Source organism: Panthera onca, chromosome B4 (assembly GCF_046562875.1).
Source record: "Panthera onca isolate mPanOnc1 chromosome B4, mPanOnc1 haplotype 2, whole genome shotgun sequence".
NCBI lineage: Eukaryota > Metazoa > Chordata > Mammalia > Carnivora > Felidae > Panthera > Panthera onca.
Genome location: NC_138345.1, coordinates 127,567,545 through 127,588,251, shown reverse-complemented (window position 1 = coordinate 127,588,251; position 20,707 = coordinate 127,567,545). Strand labels below are relative to the sequence as shown.

At 48.8% G+C, this 20,707-nt stretch overlaps 1 protein-coding gene across 3 annotated transcripts in view; it reads left to right on the top strand.

Moving 5' to 3' along the window:
* LARGE1 (LARGE xylosyl- and glucuronyltransferase 1) overlaps positions 1-20,707 on the top strand; it is a 541,763-nt gene that overhangs the window by 480,221 nt on the left and 40,835 nt on the right. For all 3 annotated transcript variants that reach the window (XM_060656501.3, XM_078449495.2, XM_078449496.2), the window contains exons 10-11: positions 4,470-4,625; positions 19,314-19,477. In XM_060656501.3, coding sequence (XP_060512484.2) covers positions 4,470-4,625; positions 19,314-19,477 — 320 coding nt within the window. The remainder of the gene's footprint in view (positions 1-4,469; positions 4,626-19,313; positions 19,478-20,707) is intronic.

The following is a 20,707-nucleotide window of genomic DNA, read 5'->3' as shown; positions in this document are numbered from 1 at the left end:
CATCTCTTTAAGAGTACACCTCATACCTGTAATTTAAAATGGACAGCTATATAATATCTGCCTCTCTCTCTCTCTCTCAGTTGTAAGTTCCAGAAAGGGAGTCATGATCTCTTGTGTTCACCTCTGCATTCACGGCCCCTCTCAGTGCCTGGCACACAGTCAGTGCTCATTTTTAATATGTATTGAATAAATGAATGATGTGATAGAAAGAAAAAGATTTGGGAGCACGACAGACCTCATTTTGCATTAGGATTGGTTACTTACTGAGTGACTCTGTGTTAGGCTCAGCCTCAGAATTATCATCTGCAAAGATGGGGATAATAGAAATAATTTTACCAAGTTGTTTTGAGGGTTGGATGTGAAAACGTCACACATGCATACACACGCCAACCATGGCCTAATGTCTAGGGTATGATGGGTATTAGATAAACATAGCTATCATTTACTTCTCTGGAGCCTAGCACAGGGGAAGGGAGTATGCTGTGTCTAGCTGATTAAAAACTAAGGAGAAAAAGGTAAATCCGAATATACATTAAGTTTCTCCCTGTTGAAGAGGCTCAAGTTTTTTGAGTCAGATGCACATCCCTCAGCCTTCCTGCTGGCTTAGCACTTGGCAAGCACCAGGATCTTTGGGTGAGCTTCCCTGTCACAGGCCACCCAGGTGGCAAAGGGTTTCCCAGAATCCCCTTGGCCTGCCAGTGTCGCCACCGTCTTCTCCCTCTAACTTCGGCTAATTTTTATAGAACACCAGTCACCAGTATTTACCTGGATGCAATAGGCAGACCTAACTCACTCTGCAGACACAGAACAGAGTGAGGCATGATGGGTTAAGAGGTGGCCTGGAGTGGGTCGGGGGCATCTGGAGGCCTGGGTCCTCATTGTAGCCTTGACTGAGTCCATACTCACCACGTGATCTTGGGCAAGCCACCTCCTCCATAAGCCTCACTGTCCTTGTCTGCAAAGCTCTCAGCCCACAGCGCTGTGTGTGATAGCAGTTAGGAAGCTGGGGTTCGAGCTTAGAGCTGGCTTCGTGTCTCAGCTCTGCCACTCACCCGCTGTGAGACACAGGCAAGTCAAGTACCATCTCCGTAAAATGGACACTAGGACCCAAATGGGCTTATTTGGGGGATGTGATGACACAGTGTCTCCAAAGTGCCTGGCAGATTTGTGCACAGAGAGTGAAGATTTGTTTGTCTGGGGACACAGAGGCTAGCCCTGATTTTTACTTAGTGTTAAGTTTCTCCCTGTTGAGGAAGTTCAGGTTTCCTGAGTCAGATGCATATCCATCAGCCTTCCTGCTGCCTCAGCACTTGGCACACACCAAAATGTCTTGCAGCAAAGACATGATCCCCACAGGGTGTGAGTGACACCAGCTCGTATGCAATTATTTTAATGCGTGGCCCAGGACCTTCTCATGCCCAGGTTGTGTGTTCTCAGGGGAGAGACTTCCCTCTCCTTCCCTCCTGCATCCTTCAGAAGGCACAGGAAGAGAACGCATTGTGCACACTCCTGCTTCCCTGAAATGCAAGTGCCACCAAGTGGCCTCATTCCAGGAAGGGTCTGCTGGCCGTTCTGCACTGTCCTGAATGCTAAATACTCTCTTCCTGACTTACTGCTCCAGTGGACTTCAGGCTGGCAGGAGGAGAAGGGAGGGCAGGATGCCAGTAGGCAGGCTGCTGCCACCGTCTTTGAGGAGAGAAGAGAACCCACGTAAGGTGGGCCCACCCCGGCCTACAGGCACTGGGCCAGGTAGGCATCTGTTTAAACCTCTTAGCTACTCTGTGGAGTCAGGGTTACTGATTCCCACCTTGCACACGAGGAAACTGAGGCCCCAAGAAACAAAACGAGCTGTCCCGGCACACACAGCTAATTAGGAGCGTAGCTGAGATTCAAACCCAGGCTGGCCTGGCATCCCGGGTTCTTGCTCTGCCATCACCCCATTCTGGTCATGGGAGGGCAGGGGGTGTGGTTTGCACCAGTCAGGTCTCCCGTTGTTCCCTTTGCCTTGAGAGAAGGACTTGGTCTTGCAGAGTATTTGCCCAGCCAGCCTCAAGGGCTGTGGCTGCCATACCTCCAGAGGACCCTGAGAGAGCGCGGGCAGGGGGAAGTAGGCCTTCCAGACCTCTCTAAATGGCAGCCTGTTGAGGCTCCTGCAGAAAGAATGTGGTTAAAGGAGGGAGCCAGGAAAAGACTGAGCTCTGACACCCCATTCCCTTCCTCTGTCTCAGTGTCAGCTCTGCTGGTCCCCCCACCACGTGAGGCGAGTTGGAGAAAGGTGAGAGCTAGTTTATTTCTTCTGCGATGTGACAAGGCATCAACAGGGAAGTTTTTACAACCTGGCTTCTCCTGTTCTCTGCCCTGTGGACCGAAGAACGTGGGCTTTGGAATCAGGTTTATTCAGACTTAGGTTTGAATCCCAGCTCCCATGTTTACCAACTCTGTGGCCTTGGGCAAGTCACTTCTCCAGTTTCTTCTTTACAGTTGCATTCCTGGGATGCCTGGGTGGCTCAGTCAATTTAGCATCTGGGACTCTTGGTTTCTGCTCAGGTTATGATCTCGAGGTTTGTGGGTCCCAGCCCCGCATCGGGCTCTGCACTGACAGCGTGGGGCCTGGTTGGGATTCTTTCTCTTTCTTTCTCTCTCTCTCTCTCTCTCTCAGATAGATTTAAAAAAACATTTAAAATTGCATTCCTTGTTCAGGTCACCATAAGGATTAAAAGACGACAAATACAAAGCTGATGGTGAGGGGTCCCCCCTGCCAAAAGCATGAGCTGTGCCTGCTGGGAAATTCTCCTAACTGGCATCACTTGCTGCCTGTCCACCCTGCCACTCATGTCTTGTCCAGTATAGTCAGAGGATCCTACTCAAACATGGAGTTAGTAATTTCCTCCTCTGTAAAATCTCCAGTGCCACAGCTGAATTCTGAGCCTCCATGGAGCCGGCTCTCCCTGCACCCCGAGCATGGCCTCCGTGGAGCCGGGCTCTCCCTGCACCCTGCTCACCTCTGCAGCCTCATCTCCCACCCACCCCACCCAGCACCTGGGCTCCGGCTGCAGCACGTGACTTCTCATTTCCCACCGTCTTCCCTCTGGCTGGACTGTGCCACCACCATCCCCTCCGTGCCCGCCCCTGCCTCCCAGGAAACTCTGCTTCATCTTTCAGGCCCCAGCAGGTGCACCTCTGGAGCTCCTCTTCTAGAGCTCCCGTTGTCCACACCCCTCCCTCCATGGTCACATTCTGAGTCCTGTTTGTGGATGCCTCTCCCGCCCACCGCCAGCCAACCAAGGGTGAGCACTGTCAGCAGGGGGCGCTGCCCCTCTCCCAACCTTGGCACTTACTAGCCAGCCTTTATTGAGCGCTCACACTTGGCCAGACACTCCTTACATGCTTTACATGTATTAATGAGTTGAAGGCAGCTCTGAGACGGAGCATCCCTCAGTCCGGCTGGAGGCAGGAACCATACCAAATATTTAAACAGAGAATTTAATTTTTAAAAAATGGCAACTACACATAAAGTGTTGATTTGGTAAACTAAGTAAAAATAGAAACTCGCAGGAAACCATTACCACCCCCAGGGCTGAAGGAACAGAGGGAGAGGTGGGGGGATTCTTACAGCTTGGGGCTGGAACCCAGACCTGGGCTGGGGAAAGCAGGCAGCTCCAGGGCAGACGAGGAAACTTGTTCTCAGTGTTGGGAAAACTGCAGAATGATTCTAGCTGCTGCTAAAGGGAGGATGTGCCACTGCCACCTTGAAGAAAGGAGGGGGGTGGGGCGCCCTGGTGGTTCAGTCGGTTGAGCATTGGAGTTCGGCTCAGGTCATGATCTCACGGTTTGTGGGTTTGAGTCCCGCGTCAGGCTCTGTGCTGACAGCTCCAAGCCTGGAGCCTGCTTCAGATCCTGTGTCCCCCTCTCTCTGCTACTCCCCGGCTCATGCTTTGTCTCCCTCTCAAAAATAAACATTGAAGACAAAATAAAAATAAAGGAGGTAGGGTGATGCTTGCAGAAACAGGAAGCAACAGGAGGGCCACATTCCTTTTTCCTTCTCCCAGATTGTCAGTCAGTCTCCCTGTCACGGCCCCTGCTGGCAGCATCTAATGGGAGGCGGCTGGCAAGGCAGAAATAGGGTTTGCAAAGTCCCTGCCTCAGCATCACAAAGCAAGCTTGGAGCTGAGAGACGGAAGCTAAAATGCTGGCACGGGCGGCAGCTGTTGCTCTCCCCATTTCACAGATATGGAAATTGAGGCACAGAGAGAGTAAGTCACTTGTCCAAGATGAAGGAGCTACCTAGACCAGAGCCAGGATTTGAACCCAGGCAGTCTGGCCTTCGCGCCCTTCCTCTTCAGCACTGTACCATAGATGGTGAGTGAGTGAGTGAGTGAGTGGACAAGCCACCAATACTGCTTAGCCCGGCGCCCAGCCGAGTCTTTGCACAGTCCTCCCGGCCTGACGGCCCCTCATCGCCCGGGCAGGTCATTCACTGGAACTCCCCGAAGAAGCTGCGGGTGAAGAACAAGCACGTGGAGTTTTTCCGCAACCTCTACCTGACCTTCCTGGAGTACGACGGGAACCTCCTGAGACGAGAGCTGTTCGGCTGCCCCAGTGAAGCCGATGTCAACAGCGAAAACGTAAGTGGCTCGTGGGGCCTGGGGGTGCGGGGCAGGGCCCCTGAGGTACACAAGCCACCACCCTTGCCCCAGGCTGTGGGGGAGGCAGGTGAGTCAGCACATCCCTGCCGTGCTCCCCGCTGCTGTGGGTGTAGAAGGGCCGTGCCTGGCCCGGACGGGGTGAGGTCGGGAGTGAGTGTCCAAGCAGAGGAATCAGGACGAGCCAAGCGCCAGTGAAACAACAGATGCCGTGTCTCTCCATAGCCAGGAAACTCTGACGTCCTTGTGGACCTGGCAGCCACAGGGGAGACCCAGGCTTCAGTGGTCAGTGCCCCGGGGGCATCAAAGATTTGCACAAGTAGCTGGCTCCTTTAGGGTTAGCAGAGGTGAAGAGAGTGTTAGGTACGTGGCATGGCTAACACCTCTACTTTCCTGTCTCTTCACTGTTTATAGTCGTTTATATGTTCTGTCTCCTTTGATGTTTGTAGAAACATCTCCCCGCCCCCCATCAGGGTTGAGAAGTTGAGGCACAGAGAGGTTAAGCAGGTTGTGCACAGCAAGCAAGGGGCGAAGTTGACAGTGACTTGAAGTTCTGGGGAGCAGGAAGGGGGGGAAGCAGCAAGCTGTCATGGAAAAAGCAGGGCATGTAGGGTCAGGCCGACCTGGGTTTGGCTTAACCCCTTCCAGTTACCAAGCATGTGACCTCTGGCAAGTTACTCGACCTCTCTGTGCTTCCGTTTCCTCAACCGCCAAATGGGGACGAAAACCTTAGAGGCGTGTTTGAGACTAAGCACAAAATTGCATTTGAAGCACCTGGTTCAGCGTCTGCCATGTTAGATGCTCAATAAATATTTCCTCCCTTGCCTTGACCCTTAGTATTAGACACAGAAGTAACTTGTTCATTTAGTCAGTCGACAAACATTTACTGAGGGCCTTCTTATGCTGAGCACTGAGTATTCATAGGTAAAAAAAGGACGATGGTCCTTGCTCTCACTGTGCTAATATTCTCATGGGGGAAACATAGTTGATAACTACAAGAACATTCAGGAAAAATGATCAGCCAGTGGGAAATACTACATAGTACTAAGCATATTAATGACGAGCTGGCTACTCCGCTGGTTTGCAGGGTCTGGAGGGCTTCTTTGAGGAGGTGATGGTCCATCTGAGACCTGAGTGACAAGAAAGAGCCAGTCATGGAAGAGCAAGGGATCAAAGCCACAATGAGACCCCTCCTCACACCTGTTAGAATGTCTATTCCCAAAGAGCAAAAGGTAACAAGAATTGTTGGGGATGAGGAGGAACCAGGACGGTTGGTTGAACGTACAATGCTGTGGCTGCCGTGGGAATCGGTATGGCAGTTCCTCAAGAAATTACAAATAGAACTGTCCCATGACCCAGTAATCCCACTCTGGGATGTGTCCAAAAGAATTGAAATCAGGATCAGGATCTCCAGGCAGTGTCTGCATTGCCATGGTCACTGTGGTATTACTCTTGACAGCCGGAGGTGGAAATGACCTACCTGCCCGTCGACAGACGAGTGGATAGAATGTAGTGTATATATACGATAGAGTATCGTCCAGCCTTCAAAAATAAGAGGAAATCTTAGCATTTGTGACAACGTAGGTGAACCAGGCAGATATTATGCCAGGTGAAGGAAGTCAGTCCCAGAAGGATAAATACTGCATGATGCCTCATGTATGTAGATGCATCTAAAATAGTAAAAGCTGGAGATGTAGACCACAGAATGTTGGTTACCAGGGGGCAGGGGGAGGGGCCGTGGGGAGCCGTTGTTCAGTGGGTGTAAAGTTAGTTGCACAGCATGAATGAGTCCCAGAGACTTGCTGTACAATGTAGTGCTTACAGTTAACAGAGTATTGGGCACTCAAACGTTTTAAGAGGTAGACCTCATGTTAAGTGTTCTTAACACACACATACACATACACACACACTCAAAATCTAAGAAGGTTTTGGGGGTGATAGATTTGTTTTATTACCTTGATTGTAGTGAAAATACATGAATGAATGTAGCGTATGTCCAAAGTCACCAAATTGTTATCATTATGTATAATTTTCTGTCTGTCAATTATACTTCAGTAAAGCTGGGGGAGCAGGGGTGGAAGGGCAAAGGAAGTACACTCCAGGTGGGGGAAATAGCCAGTGCAAAAGCCCTGGGGTAAGGCCAGGCCCACAAGAGGACCTGAAGGATGGCCAGGGTGGCCAGGGGCTGGAGGGGGAGGAGGAGAACACGAGAAGCTGAGCAGCAAGAAGGCAGGAGACAGATTGGAAGGATGTTGTAGGCAGGCTAAAGAGTCAGGATTTTGTTTTGTTACTATTATTGTTATTGTTTATATTCTTATCTTGGATGTCATGAGAATTCTTTTAGGCTCCCAGTGGCAGGGGAGGGTGTGTGTGGAAGGTCTGGAGGATGCGCTCGGCTGGACCTTTATCAGGACAACTGGTCCCAAGGCCCCCCTGCCCTCTAGTATTTGACCCCTGAGTCACAGTGGACTCCCCTCAAGCTCTGGCCCTCCTCTGCATCACCCCATGCCTTTGTCAGTGTCTGCCCTTCCCTACCACTGGCAGTAGAGGAAAGAAGACCATTAAGCACTTGAACTCTGGCTTGGATTCTGGGAAGCACTTAGAGGTTTCGACAGACACCGTGTTCTTCTGGTTTTTCCTTCCACTCTCTAATCAGTATTTGCCATCATTGTCAATATCTAAGTGCCCATTCGGCACTTTTGTCCCCAAATACTAAATGGAAACTGTTCTCTTGCCTTTGTTTCTTCCTACATAGAAGAGGCTCAAATAAAAAGCCTTGCAGGATGAAGCCATCGGTTAGCTGTCCCTATCAGTGAGTTCCCCACGTGTGCTCTTCTGTGTTTTAGGAGGTGAGACTCCCTTTATAAATGACCCACCTGGTTCTCCTACCACCAGCTTCCCCCGGTGGGTCATCAGGGTAGGGAAGTCGTCAGTGGTCCTTCTCAGAATCTGTAACCGCATTTATTTGCTCGACAAGCAGGTGTGAATGCCAGCCGTCTGCCAGACCATGCAGGACACCGGGGTTGAACTCAGAGGCTGGCCCAGTCCCTGTACATTAAGTCACTTGCTGTGCACAAGTGTTAGCACTGCCAAGGGGGTGGTCTCTCCGAGTAGAGGGAGGGCCTCGAAGGAGAGAACAGCCCTCTCGATTGCTTGCTGCAGCTGTTGTCCCAAACACTCTGCCCTTGACTGTGCACTAGCCACACCCACCTCCTTCTGTTCCTTCTGCTCCAATCTCCTTCCCAAGGCAGGGCCTTTGTGCTTGCTTCGCTTCTGCCTGGAACACCCTGCCTCCAGGTGCCCAAGTGTCTCAGATGTGGCGTCCTCAGAAACTCCCCTTGACCTGCCCCTAACCTTAAGTAATGCTTCAAGTCACTGTCTGTGATGTGCTCCATTTTCCTTTCATCCAAGCACATGCTACTGTCCACAATTAGTTGGTTCATACAGTTGTTTCTTTTTTCTTCTTCTTCTTTTTTCCCTAATAGAAGACCAGAATATAAGACCTCTAGAGACTTTGTCTTGTTCCCCTCTAGGGACTCCTTCCTCTAGCAGAGAAGCAAGGACCTCATAAGCACTTAACAAATATTTATGGAATACTTGAACAAATAAGAGAGACGAAGGAAGTCCCAGGTAAAGGACAGAGAGGATAAAAAAGCAGGGCAGTCACAGAGAACGTGCTGGCAGCTGGTGTCCTGGAGCACAGACATGTTGACAGTGACGAAGAATGAAACTGATCGGAGGGACCTTGGCTGCGCTTAGGAGTTTTGACTGACCTGTCAGTAGTGAAGACCCACTAAAGGGCTTTAATCAAGGTCACATTTATGTTTGAGAGAAATCGCTCCATATAGAGAATACAATAAGAGGGACAGGTTGGAGGCTGGGAGGCCAGTTAGACCATTGCCACATCCCAGGCAAAAGTGGAGGTGGGGCTCTGACCTAGGGCAGCAGCAGCAGCGACAGAGGGAACAGCTCAGAACAGGGGAGCAGTAAAACTAGCACTCTAAGTCAAGAGGACAGGTTCCTGTGCCCTGCAGCTGCCAGGTTCCTCTGGCTGAGCCCGCCCCCAGTGGCAGGGGCGGGGGCAAGGAGAGAGGCTGTAACATTGTGTCCCTGGAAAGGCGTCCCTGTAGGGAGTTCCAGCCCTGGCCCTCTAGCATGTCAAGTGTCACCGGCAAACACAGCCAGAAGGAAAGGGTAAGATCTTGGACGTGGGCCGAAGCCAGATACTCCCAGCTCTGTGGGAAGAGGTCATTAGTAGAGCTTTGACAAGTGCATTCTTGAAGAAATGAAGTCGGGAACCTCTTCATGGGACTGCAGGTCCCAGAGGGGAGAGGGCTCCAAAGGGAGTATCTGCTGGGCAGATAGTTGTTCAGACAGTCACCGGCCACAGGACTAGTGATCCAGGGGGAGTGTTGCAAATCGCAGCCTGTTCTAGTGAGGGATGCAGACACGCAGGGGTCGTTCTTCGGTGTGAGAAGTGACAGAGCAAGGTTGTGCTTCGATAGTGCACGAGAAGGCCATTCCATACACTACAGGAGAGCAGGTGCATCAGGGAAACCTTCCTGGAGGAGGTAAGAGTTGAAGGCCAAAAAAGGAGGAATGAGGGGGTACAGAGAGTAGACTTGGTGGGAAGGAGGGAACAGCACAGGCAGTGGAGACCAGAGGTGAACACAACAGGGCACATGCAAAGGAAGGCAATGTGAGAACATAAAAAGCCACACGAATTCACTATTATTTCTTCACTGGGGCGGTGATGAGAAGACAGTGGGCTCCCTCATCACAGATCACTCATTCAGCGGACATATGACTCAGAGAATTCATGCGAGGCCTCCAAGCCTCAGTTCACCATCAGACAAGTGGGGACAGTGATGCCTTTGTCACAGTGTTTTATGCATAATTTATGTTAAATCACCAAAAACGGGACTCAGCACCAGGAACACAGCATTCACTGAGGTGCATTTTTTCACCAATTGCGATTCCAAATCCCTCTGAGTCCAAATCTGTTGTTCCACAAATGGTTTTCAGATTTTATGAACATTTTTCCCGGGCAGGCCTGGCAGAGAGAGGAACACAGCGTTGCTTAGAGCCCTTGCTGTAAAACATAGCAGGGGACTATCACCTTTGCTCTGGGCCAAACAATCCCAAATGGATTTCCCACCAGGTAGGAGATTCCGGGTGAGAAGGAGAGCCCATTTGGCTGACTTTGTTGCCAAAGAGTAAATGCATTCAGAACCCAATGTGATGGAAGGAGCAGACTCCCATTTTAGACTGTGTTTGAGGTTCTTGCTTGAGGACAAGATGGTTTGCTTTGAAGAGCAGGTTCCATCTGTGGTTTAGATGAACAGCCGATGGGACACACAGTCTCTCCTGTCCCATAACATCTCTCCCTGGAACCAATAATTTATGTAATGCAGTAAGCATTCAGTGGGCATTGGTTGTTATCTGAAGTTCCAGTGGAGTCCAGAATTCTTTACCTTAGCATTTCCCTCCCTTTTCCTCAGCAACCCCGTCCCTCAAATGTATCCAGGAAACCCTGGGGCTCCTCAGAGCACAGTTGGGTGATCACAGATACTCCCCACCCCTAATCCACACAAAAATCCTTCTACAGCAACTCTAATAGGCTTGCATCTGGCCTCTGTTGGAATCCTCCCAAAGACAGGGAGCTCATCACCTACAACAGCTTACTCCACTGTTGGAAAGCTCCAGATGCTAACCTGTTCTTCCTTATGTTGAGTGTAGCCTTCCCTTCTGAGTCCTGTCCTCTAGAGCAATGAAAAATAAGGATACACCCCTGTTGTCCCTGACAGCCTACCAGATAGGGTGGCATGTTTCCATACATTGGTGATTCAGAAACAGGCAACTCTCCCTAAGCATTGCATTTGTAAAGTGATGTTTTATCATCAAGAGTGCCTTGTTCTACCTAAGGGAATTTTCCAGATAAAGGAAGCTCACCTTTTCAAATGCAGAACCATTAGAATATAGGTGTGTTCATCAGTTTGGATGGGAATCTTCGTAAAGTACATGTGCTTCCTTTAATAACTAAAGTATACTAACCTCAGTTTACAATTTTCAGTGACTAAGGCGGCACTGACTAGACTGAGGAGGCAGGAATTGGCCAGAGGAAGGAGGATGCTGTTTATCCTGGCAGGAAATGGCCTCAGACTCTCCTGCTTATTCTGCAAATTCTTTTCTGACAGCTGTCACTTTGAGTTCATCAGCTTCAGAACAACCTTTTCTGGGCTCACCTCCCCATTCATCCTTCCCCTGCAGCTGAAGGAAAAAAAGTAAAAACAATTATATGTAAGTCAGAAAGACCCTAGTAAAAGAATCACACATTATTGAGTGAGAAGTTAAATTATGAAACATAGCTGGGGCGCCTGGGTGGCTCAGTCGGTTAAGCATCCGACTTCAGCTCAGGTCACGATCTCGCGGTCCGTGAGTTCGAGCCCCGTGTCGGGCTCTGGGCTGATGGCTCAGAGCCTGGAGCCTGCTTCCGATTCTGTGTCTCCCTCTCTCTCTGCCCCTCCCCCGTTCATGCTCTGTCTCTCTCTGTCTCAAAAATAAACGTTAAAAAAATTTTTTTTTAAAAATTATGAAACATAGCAAACATCCACAATGTGCCAAAAAAAGAAAAAACAACAAAAAACTGGACACTGATGACTTTTCACCTTTATGTGGAATTGTAAGTCAATGGACATTGCAGACTTGGAGCTTCCTTAGCACATGTCCACAGCAGACATCACTAATCAATGGCCCCTCTCTTTGTACTTGGGCTCAGCCCCATCCGCAGCATCCTCGCCAGGACAGCGCTTCAGGAAACCAGCAACGGTCTCCAAGTGATGACATAAGAGATGCTGGAGCCTGTTGAGTCTCCCTGTGCCAGGCATTAGTCACACTAGTGTCTCCTAAATGGGGACAGCTCTCTGTGTGGCTTCAAGACTTTTATCTGCTTTTTCTAGCAGCCTCTGCCAATTGGGGGTTTCCTGCAGAAAGGGAAATGCAGCTTTAATCTTCACTGCAGTCGAGGGAGGTAGGCTTTATGAGTCACATTTCACAGATAAGGAAAGCAAAGCTCAGAAGGGATGAGTTACTTGCTCAAAGTCAAACAGCTCCTACGTGCTGGGGCCATGATTGGAAACCGGGTCTGTCTTACTCAGGAGTGATGAACTAGGGCTGTGATTCCCATGTGGATGGAGCTCTGTATAGAAAATGAACATAATGAGAACTGCAGGTTATTCGGTGACTGTCCTCATGGTTTTTACTTATCACCACTTCTTACTCTTAGGCGAACCCTGCAAGGTAGTTACTGTCTCCATTTCTGGAGAAGGAGGTAGCGGGTCCGAGGAATCAAATCATGCAACAGGTTGATGGCAGCGCTGGAACCTGTATGCAGCTTGACCCACAGCCGAGTGGCCCTTCTACAAGTATTTAAAACACTCCCCGATCTACAAGTGTAGTACCTGCCCTCTACCCCAGCATCCCTGTCTCCCAGGGCTCCTGCCTTTATTTTTCCCCACAGCACTTCTCACCACTAGAAATATTATAATCTTGACTTTTTTATTTTGTTGATTATGTCTCTCCCCGCTAGACAGGAAGCTCTGTGACTGCAAGGATTTTTGTCTGTTTCATTCATCAGTGTATCTTCATGCCTGTAAACGACCGCCTGGCACCTGGTATGTTCAGTAAATTTTGGCAAACACATAAGCTATTATAAGTCCTTCTCTGGAAGCACCTGTGGTGTACTGGAAGGACCCCTGTGCTCGAAATCAGAACAACTGGCCTGAAGACTAGATATGGGGCTTTAGGTATAACTCTCACCTCCCACGGCCTCAGTGGTCTCACCTGTAGAATGGTCCATAATAAATAAGCCCAGCTCAGGCTGTTGTGCGGGTTGATGGGTTTAAGGGGTGTGGAGTGCTGCACATCCACAGGAGGCCAGGTTCGGCGCGCTGGCCAGAAAGCTTGTCCTGACACCTTCCCTTCCAGCTGCTCTGAGAGTGCCCCCTCACCTCTGAAAGGACGGTTTCCAGACTCAACGCCCACATCCTACGAGGGTGGCAGGCTGCCTGTGTGGGCCACGTTCCCTCATACCAAGCCCACCAAAAAGAAAAGACCACAGCATCACCGTGGCTCAATTAGAAGTTAAAAATAAGACATATATAAGTGGATTCTATAAACACTTTACAGCATCCGTCTGCGCAGCAGGGCCGGGGAACAGATGGCTCTGGAAACAGCTGTATCCCAGAGAAACCCCAGAGGAAAAACCAGAATGCATTATTGCCCTCACGTGTGAGCCGCAGGTCACCAGCTCTTTGCTCACGCGGTGGGCAGAAGAGCCCTTGGGTGGATGGCACCAGGGCCTTAAGACAGGCTGCCCAAGGCCAGCCTCTGGTGGCCTTCCACGGGCATATTCTGTTCTGGAGGATCCCAGAAGGATCACAGTGTTTGCCTGGGAGGCGGGGGCAGGGAGAAGAGGAGGAGCCAGGGGGTCCTGGTGCTCAGGGGATGTGTCTGGGTGCTAGGCACACCATGGTGGCCTATCTGCTTTGTTCCCATCTGGCTCCAACTTGCACGCATCCCTCCTTCCCGCCCCAAGGCTCTGGCTGGAATCTGTCCCAATGTGCTAGGTGCTCTCCCTTCATGTGCTTTTTTTTTTTTTTCCATGTGTATTTCTTTTTGACAGAAAGAGAGACAGAATGTAAGCAGGGGAGGGGCAGAGAGAGAGGGAGACACAGGAGACTAAGAATCCAAAGAGGCTCCAGGCTCTGAGCCGTCAGCACAGAGCCCGATGCGGGGCTCGAACCCACAAGCCATGAGATCATGACCTGAGCTGAAGTCGGCTGCTTAACCGAGTAAGCCGCTCAGGTGCCCCTCCCCTCATGTGCTTTTGCAGCAACTCCCTGCCTTCTTCTCCTGGACTTTTTCTCCACTGGCCGGCTCCTGGTGCCATACCTAATAGGGCAGCTCTGGAGCAGGGTTGCCACATGTAAAATCTTAGGAATACTAAATATGAGATTTCAGGCCATTTACTTAAACTCTTTGTGCCTCAGTTTTCCCTTCTGTTAAATGGGCATCGTAACGAGTGCTGCCTGATAGGCTCAGTGAGAACTAAATATAAGAGAGCTGAGGAACTTTGGGCAGTGTGGCACACAGCACATGCCCACACCCCCCCCCCCCCCAACACACACACACTAGGTTTTGTTGGTATTTTGGATACACAGCATTGTAATTGCTAACTTGCTCATTTATTTCCCCACCCAGACCCTATGAACAGTTTAGATGTAGAAATGGGTTCATTCCCCATTCCTAGCACACAGCTTGGCACATAATAAGCGCCTATTCATTGTGTGTGTCACATATGAATTAATACTGATAACCTGGGAGGGAGGAGACCAGGCCTTTTCCTCATTATTTCCTCAGAGCCTGAGTTCTGGGAAGACTCCCTGAATAGACCTAAACCCATGCCTTTCCCATCCCACAAAAACAGGAAAGTGGCGCATGGGTTTTTTTTCCTTAGTAGATGTTTTGAGTTCCTGGAACTTCGTTGATTAATACACACTGCAGGCAGCCAGTGTGAGCTAGTAATCTTTCTCTACCTGTCTGTGTGGTTTGATAAAGCCTAATTGCTTCACGGAAAACCACAGGGAAGAGCCTTGAGGTAGGTTTCAGGAGACGTGCGTTAGAGTCCAACTTCTCGAAGCAAATCTCTGGGGCCCTGGTTTCCTCATCAGTCACCTGAGGGCAATAGGGCAGCCCCACCTGTCTCATTCAGAGATTGAGAGGAACACATAAGGCCATGGGTGTCGAGGCCATAGAATACCGAAAGTAAGTTGAAAGTATAAAGCAACACTCTGGAGTGTTATTTTACCCACCAGGTATTTCCACCTGTGCTGCCAAGGCATCCGAAAGAGAAGTGTCCTAAGAAGGAATAGACTTCTTACTTGGTCTGTTGGATTCTGTCTTCATCACTCAGTGGCTAGAAGAGGCAAGTAGTCATGTTAGTTAAAGTAACACAAGCAATTGTAAAATGGGTTCAGCATGCTAGCTGTTTATTACTCACGAAGGTCCAAATGGATGTTTTTGATTGGCCGGTGTGTTTTTTCCAGGTTTAGGGACCCAGACTCCTTCCATCTTGTGGCTCTTCCCTCCATGGAGCCTTGAACTCTACTGGATGCCCTTGCTCTCTCTGACAGAGGTGCATAAGTTAGCCTCGAAAGTGGTGCCCAGAGTAGCCAGAACCTGCCCACATTCCACTGACCAGACTTTGCCATGCAGTTAGCTTACCTGCAGGAAGGTTGGGAACACAGCCTGGTTGTGCACCCAGGAAGAGAAGAGAACATGAATATTGATGAATGCAGAAGGTCTCTGCCACTGTGGGGAATACATGTGTTCAGTCTCCTATAGTCACAGAACTATCTAGCATTAGAACTAGAAAGAGTCCCAGAGATTGATTAACAAGGTATTGTAGTGACTTGATTACTTACAAGGACTCAAAGGAAGTACACCTGGAGGTAGTATCTCAGCTCCGTCCACTCACTGTGTGACCTTGAACAAGTGGCTATACCCTTCAGATGATGAATGCTTTCATCTGTAAACAGGCAGATAGCAGCTGTCCCTAACCCATGGAGTCTGTGTGAGTATTAAAAGAGAAAGTGTCTGCAAAGCTCCCAGCACATTTGCTGACCCTAGTGAGCATTTGATCCTTGAGAGCTCTTTTATGAAGCCCAAACTCTTGGTCTTATGAATCAGGGAAATGACTCGGTCAAGGTCACATAGAAAATGGATGTCAGAGAGATTAGGTCTCAGTTTCTGGTTATCCCCATAACCTCTCTCTGTAGTTTTGCCTGACTTTGAACAGAAGGCCATTAGGCCAGAGCCATGGACGCACTTGCAACCCCTCTGAATCCTCAGGAATGACCAGCCGTCATCTCTGACAGCTCAGAGGTCAATCCAGGCCACTGTCTTTAAGGATGGGAAGAAATAAATGCAAAGTGCTTAAAGGGCCATTTTCCCTTGAGTCCAAATCTCCCTGTGCCTCAGCTGGCTGCCCAAAGAAGCAATTTAGCAAATGCATTTTATCTCAGGAGAAATCTGTCTTTTGTTTCTGTGACTTGCTTGTCAGGAGCCCCCTGCTCCTTCCCCCGTGGCCAGAGTACGGAGTGCGGGCGCATTCAGGCCCTGTTAATGAAAGCCCTCCCTCCAGCCCAGCATCTCCCTGGAGAAATTACGCCTACCCTGGGTGAAAAAGAGGTAGTTTTAAGCAGTTTTTAAGCTGTTCCAGTCTTCCCCTTGAGATAACATCAACCATGCAGTCAGCACTAAGAATTCCTAGATTAGAATTTGGAAAGGTACATAATGGAATCATAATAACATTGCTTAGGTTTTGTGTAGCACTTTACAGTTTATAAAGCACTTTTACATGCATTAGTTCCTTTGAGAAAATTGCAGGGAATTTGTTAAATACAGAAAAGTATAAAGAAGCTAATAAAATTCATCTGTGAATCCACCAGTCGAGAGAAAAGCTTTAGTTAACATTGTAATGTGTTCCCTTTTGTCTGTTTTCCGTGTGGCTTTTTGTTTGTCTTTTTGCTGTATTGGGATCGTACTGCATACGCATTTTTGTGGCCTGCTTTTTCATGGAGGATTGTGTCTTCCACCATCTCCCTTGATCCTTGTATCTATCCCCTGGAAGAGGAGTCACCACACTGCGAAGATGTCCCTGGTGTGAGGTCTGCAGACTGGATTCTCAGTCTGGACTGCTCCTTAGCTGTGTAACTGGCAGATAACTGAAACCCTCTGAGCCTCAGTTTCCTCCTTGGTAAAACGGATGTGTGCTAAAGGATTAAATTAATAAAACAATCCACCTGAAAACATTTAGCACCGCACCTGGCCCAGAGCAGGTGTTTCACTCCTGTTAGCTGAGCAAAGGTACAGACCACCATGTTGATAATGAATAGAACATTAAAGCTCAAGGAAGGCAACAGTATTCCCTAGACCCTACCCCTTAGGCCACAGGTGACCTAGGGATGGATGCCACTGAACCACATTGTTGTTACTATGAAGTTCATAGAGGCTACTTATCCCTCAGGACTATTGGTAGACCCTCCCAACTTGGTCAGACCATGCTTTGAGAGTTCTGGAAGCGTCACTGGTCACTGTTCCCTTTTTTAACCTGAGTACATGGCTATGAGTACATCTAGTAGAGACTATGTGAACATTCAGGATGCTCTAGATGTTCTAGGTACAGGAAATTCAGAGATGAATGGGCTACAGCCCCTGCCTGGAGGAGCCATTTACCTTGGGATGGTTTTTGCCCCTAACTCAAGGGTATGTGCCTGCATAAGTAAAGAGAAACCCCTATACACCCATGCATTTCTTATGTTCTGCCCACTAATTTCCTTTCTCAAAATAACCTTCAAAATAACCTTCTCTTTTTAAAGCTCATCAAAGACGCTTTTCTCCATGCACACGTGTGTGGCCACCCTTACACACATGTCCACACCTATCCTCACATGCGACCCCACACCTGTCTTCACTGAACCGGAAGCCATGCACTCCTGTCAACACATTAAAAAACACCACACAAATCAACCCCCACCCCCACCCCAAACAACCCTGCTTTTGCAAAGAACTTTGCAGATGTATATTCTCTGAAAGGGAATAATTGCTTGTGTTCTTTTGCAGTGTGGGTGGGAGAGGAGGAGGATATGAATTGGTTAAGTTTCCTCTTGGGGGGTGACACTGTGGTTTCTAGGTATATTTGGGTTCCTCAAGGAGGAGGAGGTAGGGACTGTGTTTGACAGAAGTGCTATCCAGGCTCACCCAGCCCCTGCCTCCCCTGCCCCCCCTGCCCTCCCTGTACTGTCTCCTTCAGGTGGTGGTTGAGGATGGAAAGCATCCACCCACGTGTCTCCCTTTCCTAACCGTGATAACAACCTTGGTAATAGACAGCGTTGGCTGTGTCTTTACTTCCCTCCAAACACTGTACTCTGCATATGCAGGATCTCTTGGAGTCCTCCTACAGCCCCCTGGGGTAGTTACTATTATCAACCCCATTTTACAGTTGAGGAAGTGGAAGCTCAGAAGGGTTAAGCAGCTCACCCAAGATTGTAGAGGTGTGAGTGGGATAGAACCAGTAGCCTCGGCCACTGTGCTGCGTCTGCTTCTTGACCCAAGGCTGAGTGAGCATCCTTCCCGGACAGGCAGCTTGGTGGCAGACCCAGGTTCAACCTCCCTAAGTGACCTCAAGATCTCGAAACTGCTTTTCATCTGTCAGATGAGGCTGTACATGCCTCATTGGAGGGCTCCAAGGGATCACATGCACCCGCCACCTTGCAGAGAGCCCGGTGCATGCTTGTTTGCTGTCCAAAACGTTTTCAGCCATTACAGACCCTTGAACTGCAAATACAGGAGCAAATAAAGGGCTTAAGAAGGATCACCTTCTATGTATAACATTAGAGGATATGGAAGGAAAATTAGAAGGACAGGCCTTAATGCACAATGATTACAGTGTATGTGCAGCAAACATTTCTCATGTGTGCAGCACATGAATATTAAGCACCTGTCATGCAATGGGCACAGTGCTAAGGGCAATGGTAAAGTGTCACCATGGCGCCACGGAAGTTACCCTTGATTAATTTCGGTTCAAACTAATGAGTGCTTTAGCGGAGTTATGAATCAAGTGCTCTTGGGGCACAGAGAAGTGGACCCAGCTCTACCTGGCAGGGCCAGCTAGGGTCTCACAGACAAAGTGTCCTCCATTTCCATCCCCCAAAAAGCTTCTCTCCCGCTTCTGCCCAGTCCATCTACTCTGCCCCAACACGTCCACTGATCTAATTTCTATCCCTGCTGAAGTTCTTTTACTTTTCATTGCAAATCTTCGTCAATGAAGTAGACACAGTCACCCTTGCCTGGGAGGGACATGGTGGGATTGGCATGACATGGTTGTGTGTCAGGCAATTGTGCATCCTCAGACAAATCTGGATATTGTGCGTCTGCATCTGTCAATGTTAGATGCTAAGTCTTTGGTTCCCTATTGGCGGGTCAGCCTGCTCTTACATGCTGGATTTGGAAGGCAAGTAGAGCTAAGAACTTCTACAGGCAGATTAAGAGAGCACGACTTCCTGAGAGTTAGAAAGAAGAAAGAAGAGTGGATGCCAAGACTCTGATTAAACTTGGATAGAATGAAAGAAACAGATTTTTAAATTTTGTTTGGGGGTTGGTTTTGCTTTTCTCTCACAATAGCTGGTATAGAGATTGAAGTCTGTAGCTCTAGGCGGGAGAAAAGCATCAGCTCACACAAAGGCACTGCTGCATTTGGATTTCAGTACATTCTGCCCTGTTATCTGAAATTGTTGTACTAGGTCATCTACCAAAACATTTTTGTGTTTATAAGAAGTTTGTGGTTGCTTATATGTTTGTTGATGATAACCACCATCATTCTCAGCTGAGAGAGGCTTGTTTCTCAGATCGTGGGATCTTCATGGCCTTCATTTCTTCATCATGGCCTTTATAAAATTAAATTGCCAAGGAAACTAAAAACAGTGATCCTGTCTTTCTATGTGTGACCCATCAACAACGTCTAATGAGTAACCACCTCAGGCAAGGGCAGGCTCCTGGCTCCTTGGGGCTTCCCTTCCTGGTCCCATACCCCTTTCTTCTATCTTTCAGCTTCAGAAGCAGCTCTCTGAGCTGGATGAGGATGACCTGTGTTATGAGTTCCGGCGAGAACGATTCACTGTCCACCGAACCCACCTGTACTTCTTACACTATGAGTATGAGCCCGCTTCAGACAACACGGATGTCACCCTGGTCGCTCAGCTCTCCATGGACAGGTATGCAGATGGGCCCTGCCTTCCCCACAGGGCCCTCCCTGCAGCTCTATACCCACTCATACGGAGAAGGGAGAGATGGCTTCACAGGCTTAGGCTCAGGTCACAGCCCTCTCCAGCCCTGAAACCCAAGGGCTCTTGTCTTCCGGTGAGGGTGTGGTTTTGAGGATAGAGTAAGAAGAACAGTGGTCTACTCAGACTACCTGAAGGAAGAAGGGGTGTGTTATAGGAAAGCACATATTCTGGAACCACTATCACTGCTGGAAAGCAATTGCTGTTTCTTTTCCTTAGTAGATTGATGCAGCAAACATCCATCAACCCCTTATCAGGAAGTACTGACGTGATTCCACCCTTATGTGGCTTACACTCTAATGCACTGATTCTCAACCTTGGCTGGGGACAAATTGAATCATGTGGGGAGCTCTTAAATTCACCTTCAAGCTCTGTTGCACACCATTTAAGTAAGAATATTTGTGTGGTAGAGACCTTGCATTGTTTTAAGTTTGAGATGTGCAACCAGGGTTGAGAATGTGGGGATAGTGGCATAAATAGCAACAGATAGTTGAGTAAAATGATTATAATTGTGATACGTGCTTGGAAGGAAAAGAGATTGATAATAACTATGATAAGAGAGGGACCTTCTTTAGGTGATGTGGTCAGGGGAAATCTTTATAAGGACGGGACATTTCTGCAGGGATCTAAAGGATGAGAAAAGGAGGCAGGTATGTGGGTTGCTGAAAGAAAAACGTTTCCAGGTGGATAAAATAGCGAGTGTAAAGGCCCTGTGGTGAGAAGGGTCTTGCAACATTCAAAAACGTGATAGAAGAGCAGTGGCTGAAGCCTAGCAGGAAAGTGGCATGAGAGTAAGATTATAGAACATTAGAAACTCACAAAATATTCAGATTTTATCCTAAGGGTGGTGAGAACTTAGTGAAGACATTTATACCAAGTTATATGATCCAGGTTAGGTTTTTGAAAATCTCTCTCTCTGGCTGCCAGGAGGTATATGGGTTCAGAGTCCTGAGGTCACGCATTCAAGGCTATACTTTTCTTTGCCTGGGTGTCCTATGTGTCTCCTTCCCACCTCGAGTGATCAGCTTTCTCTTTGATTTACACATGGCTCACAGTGGCTCCCTAGCCCCAGCCTACTTCATATCATTCCCCCTCACCTCCCACAGTTGGGAAGGGAATTTGATTGGCTCACTCTGTCTTTGAGTCACCTTGGAGATGCCT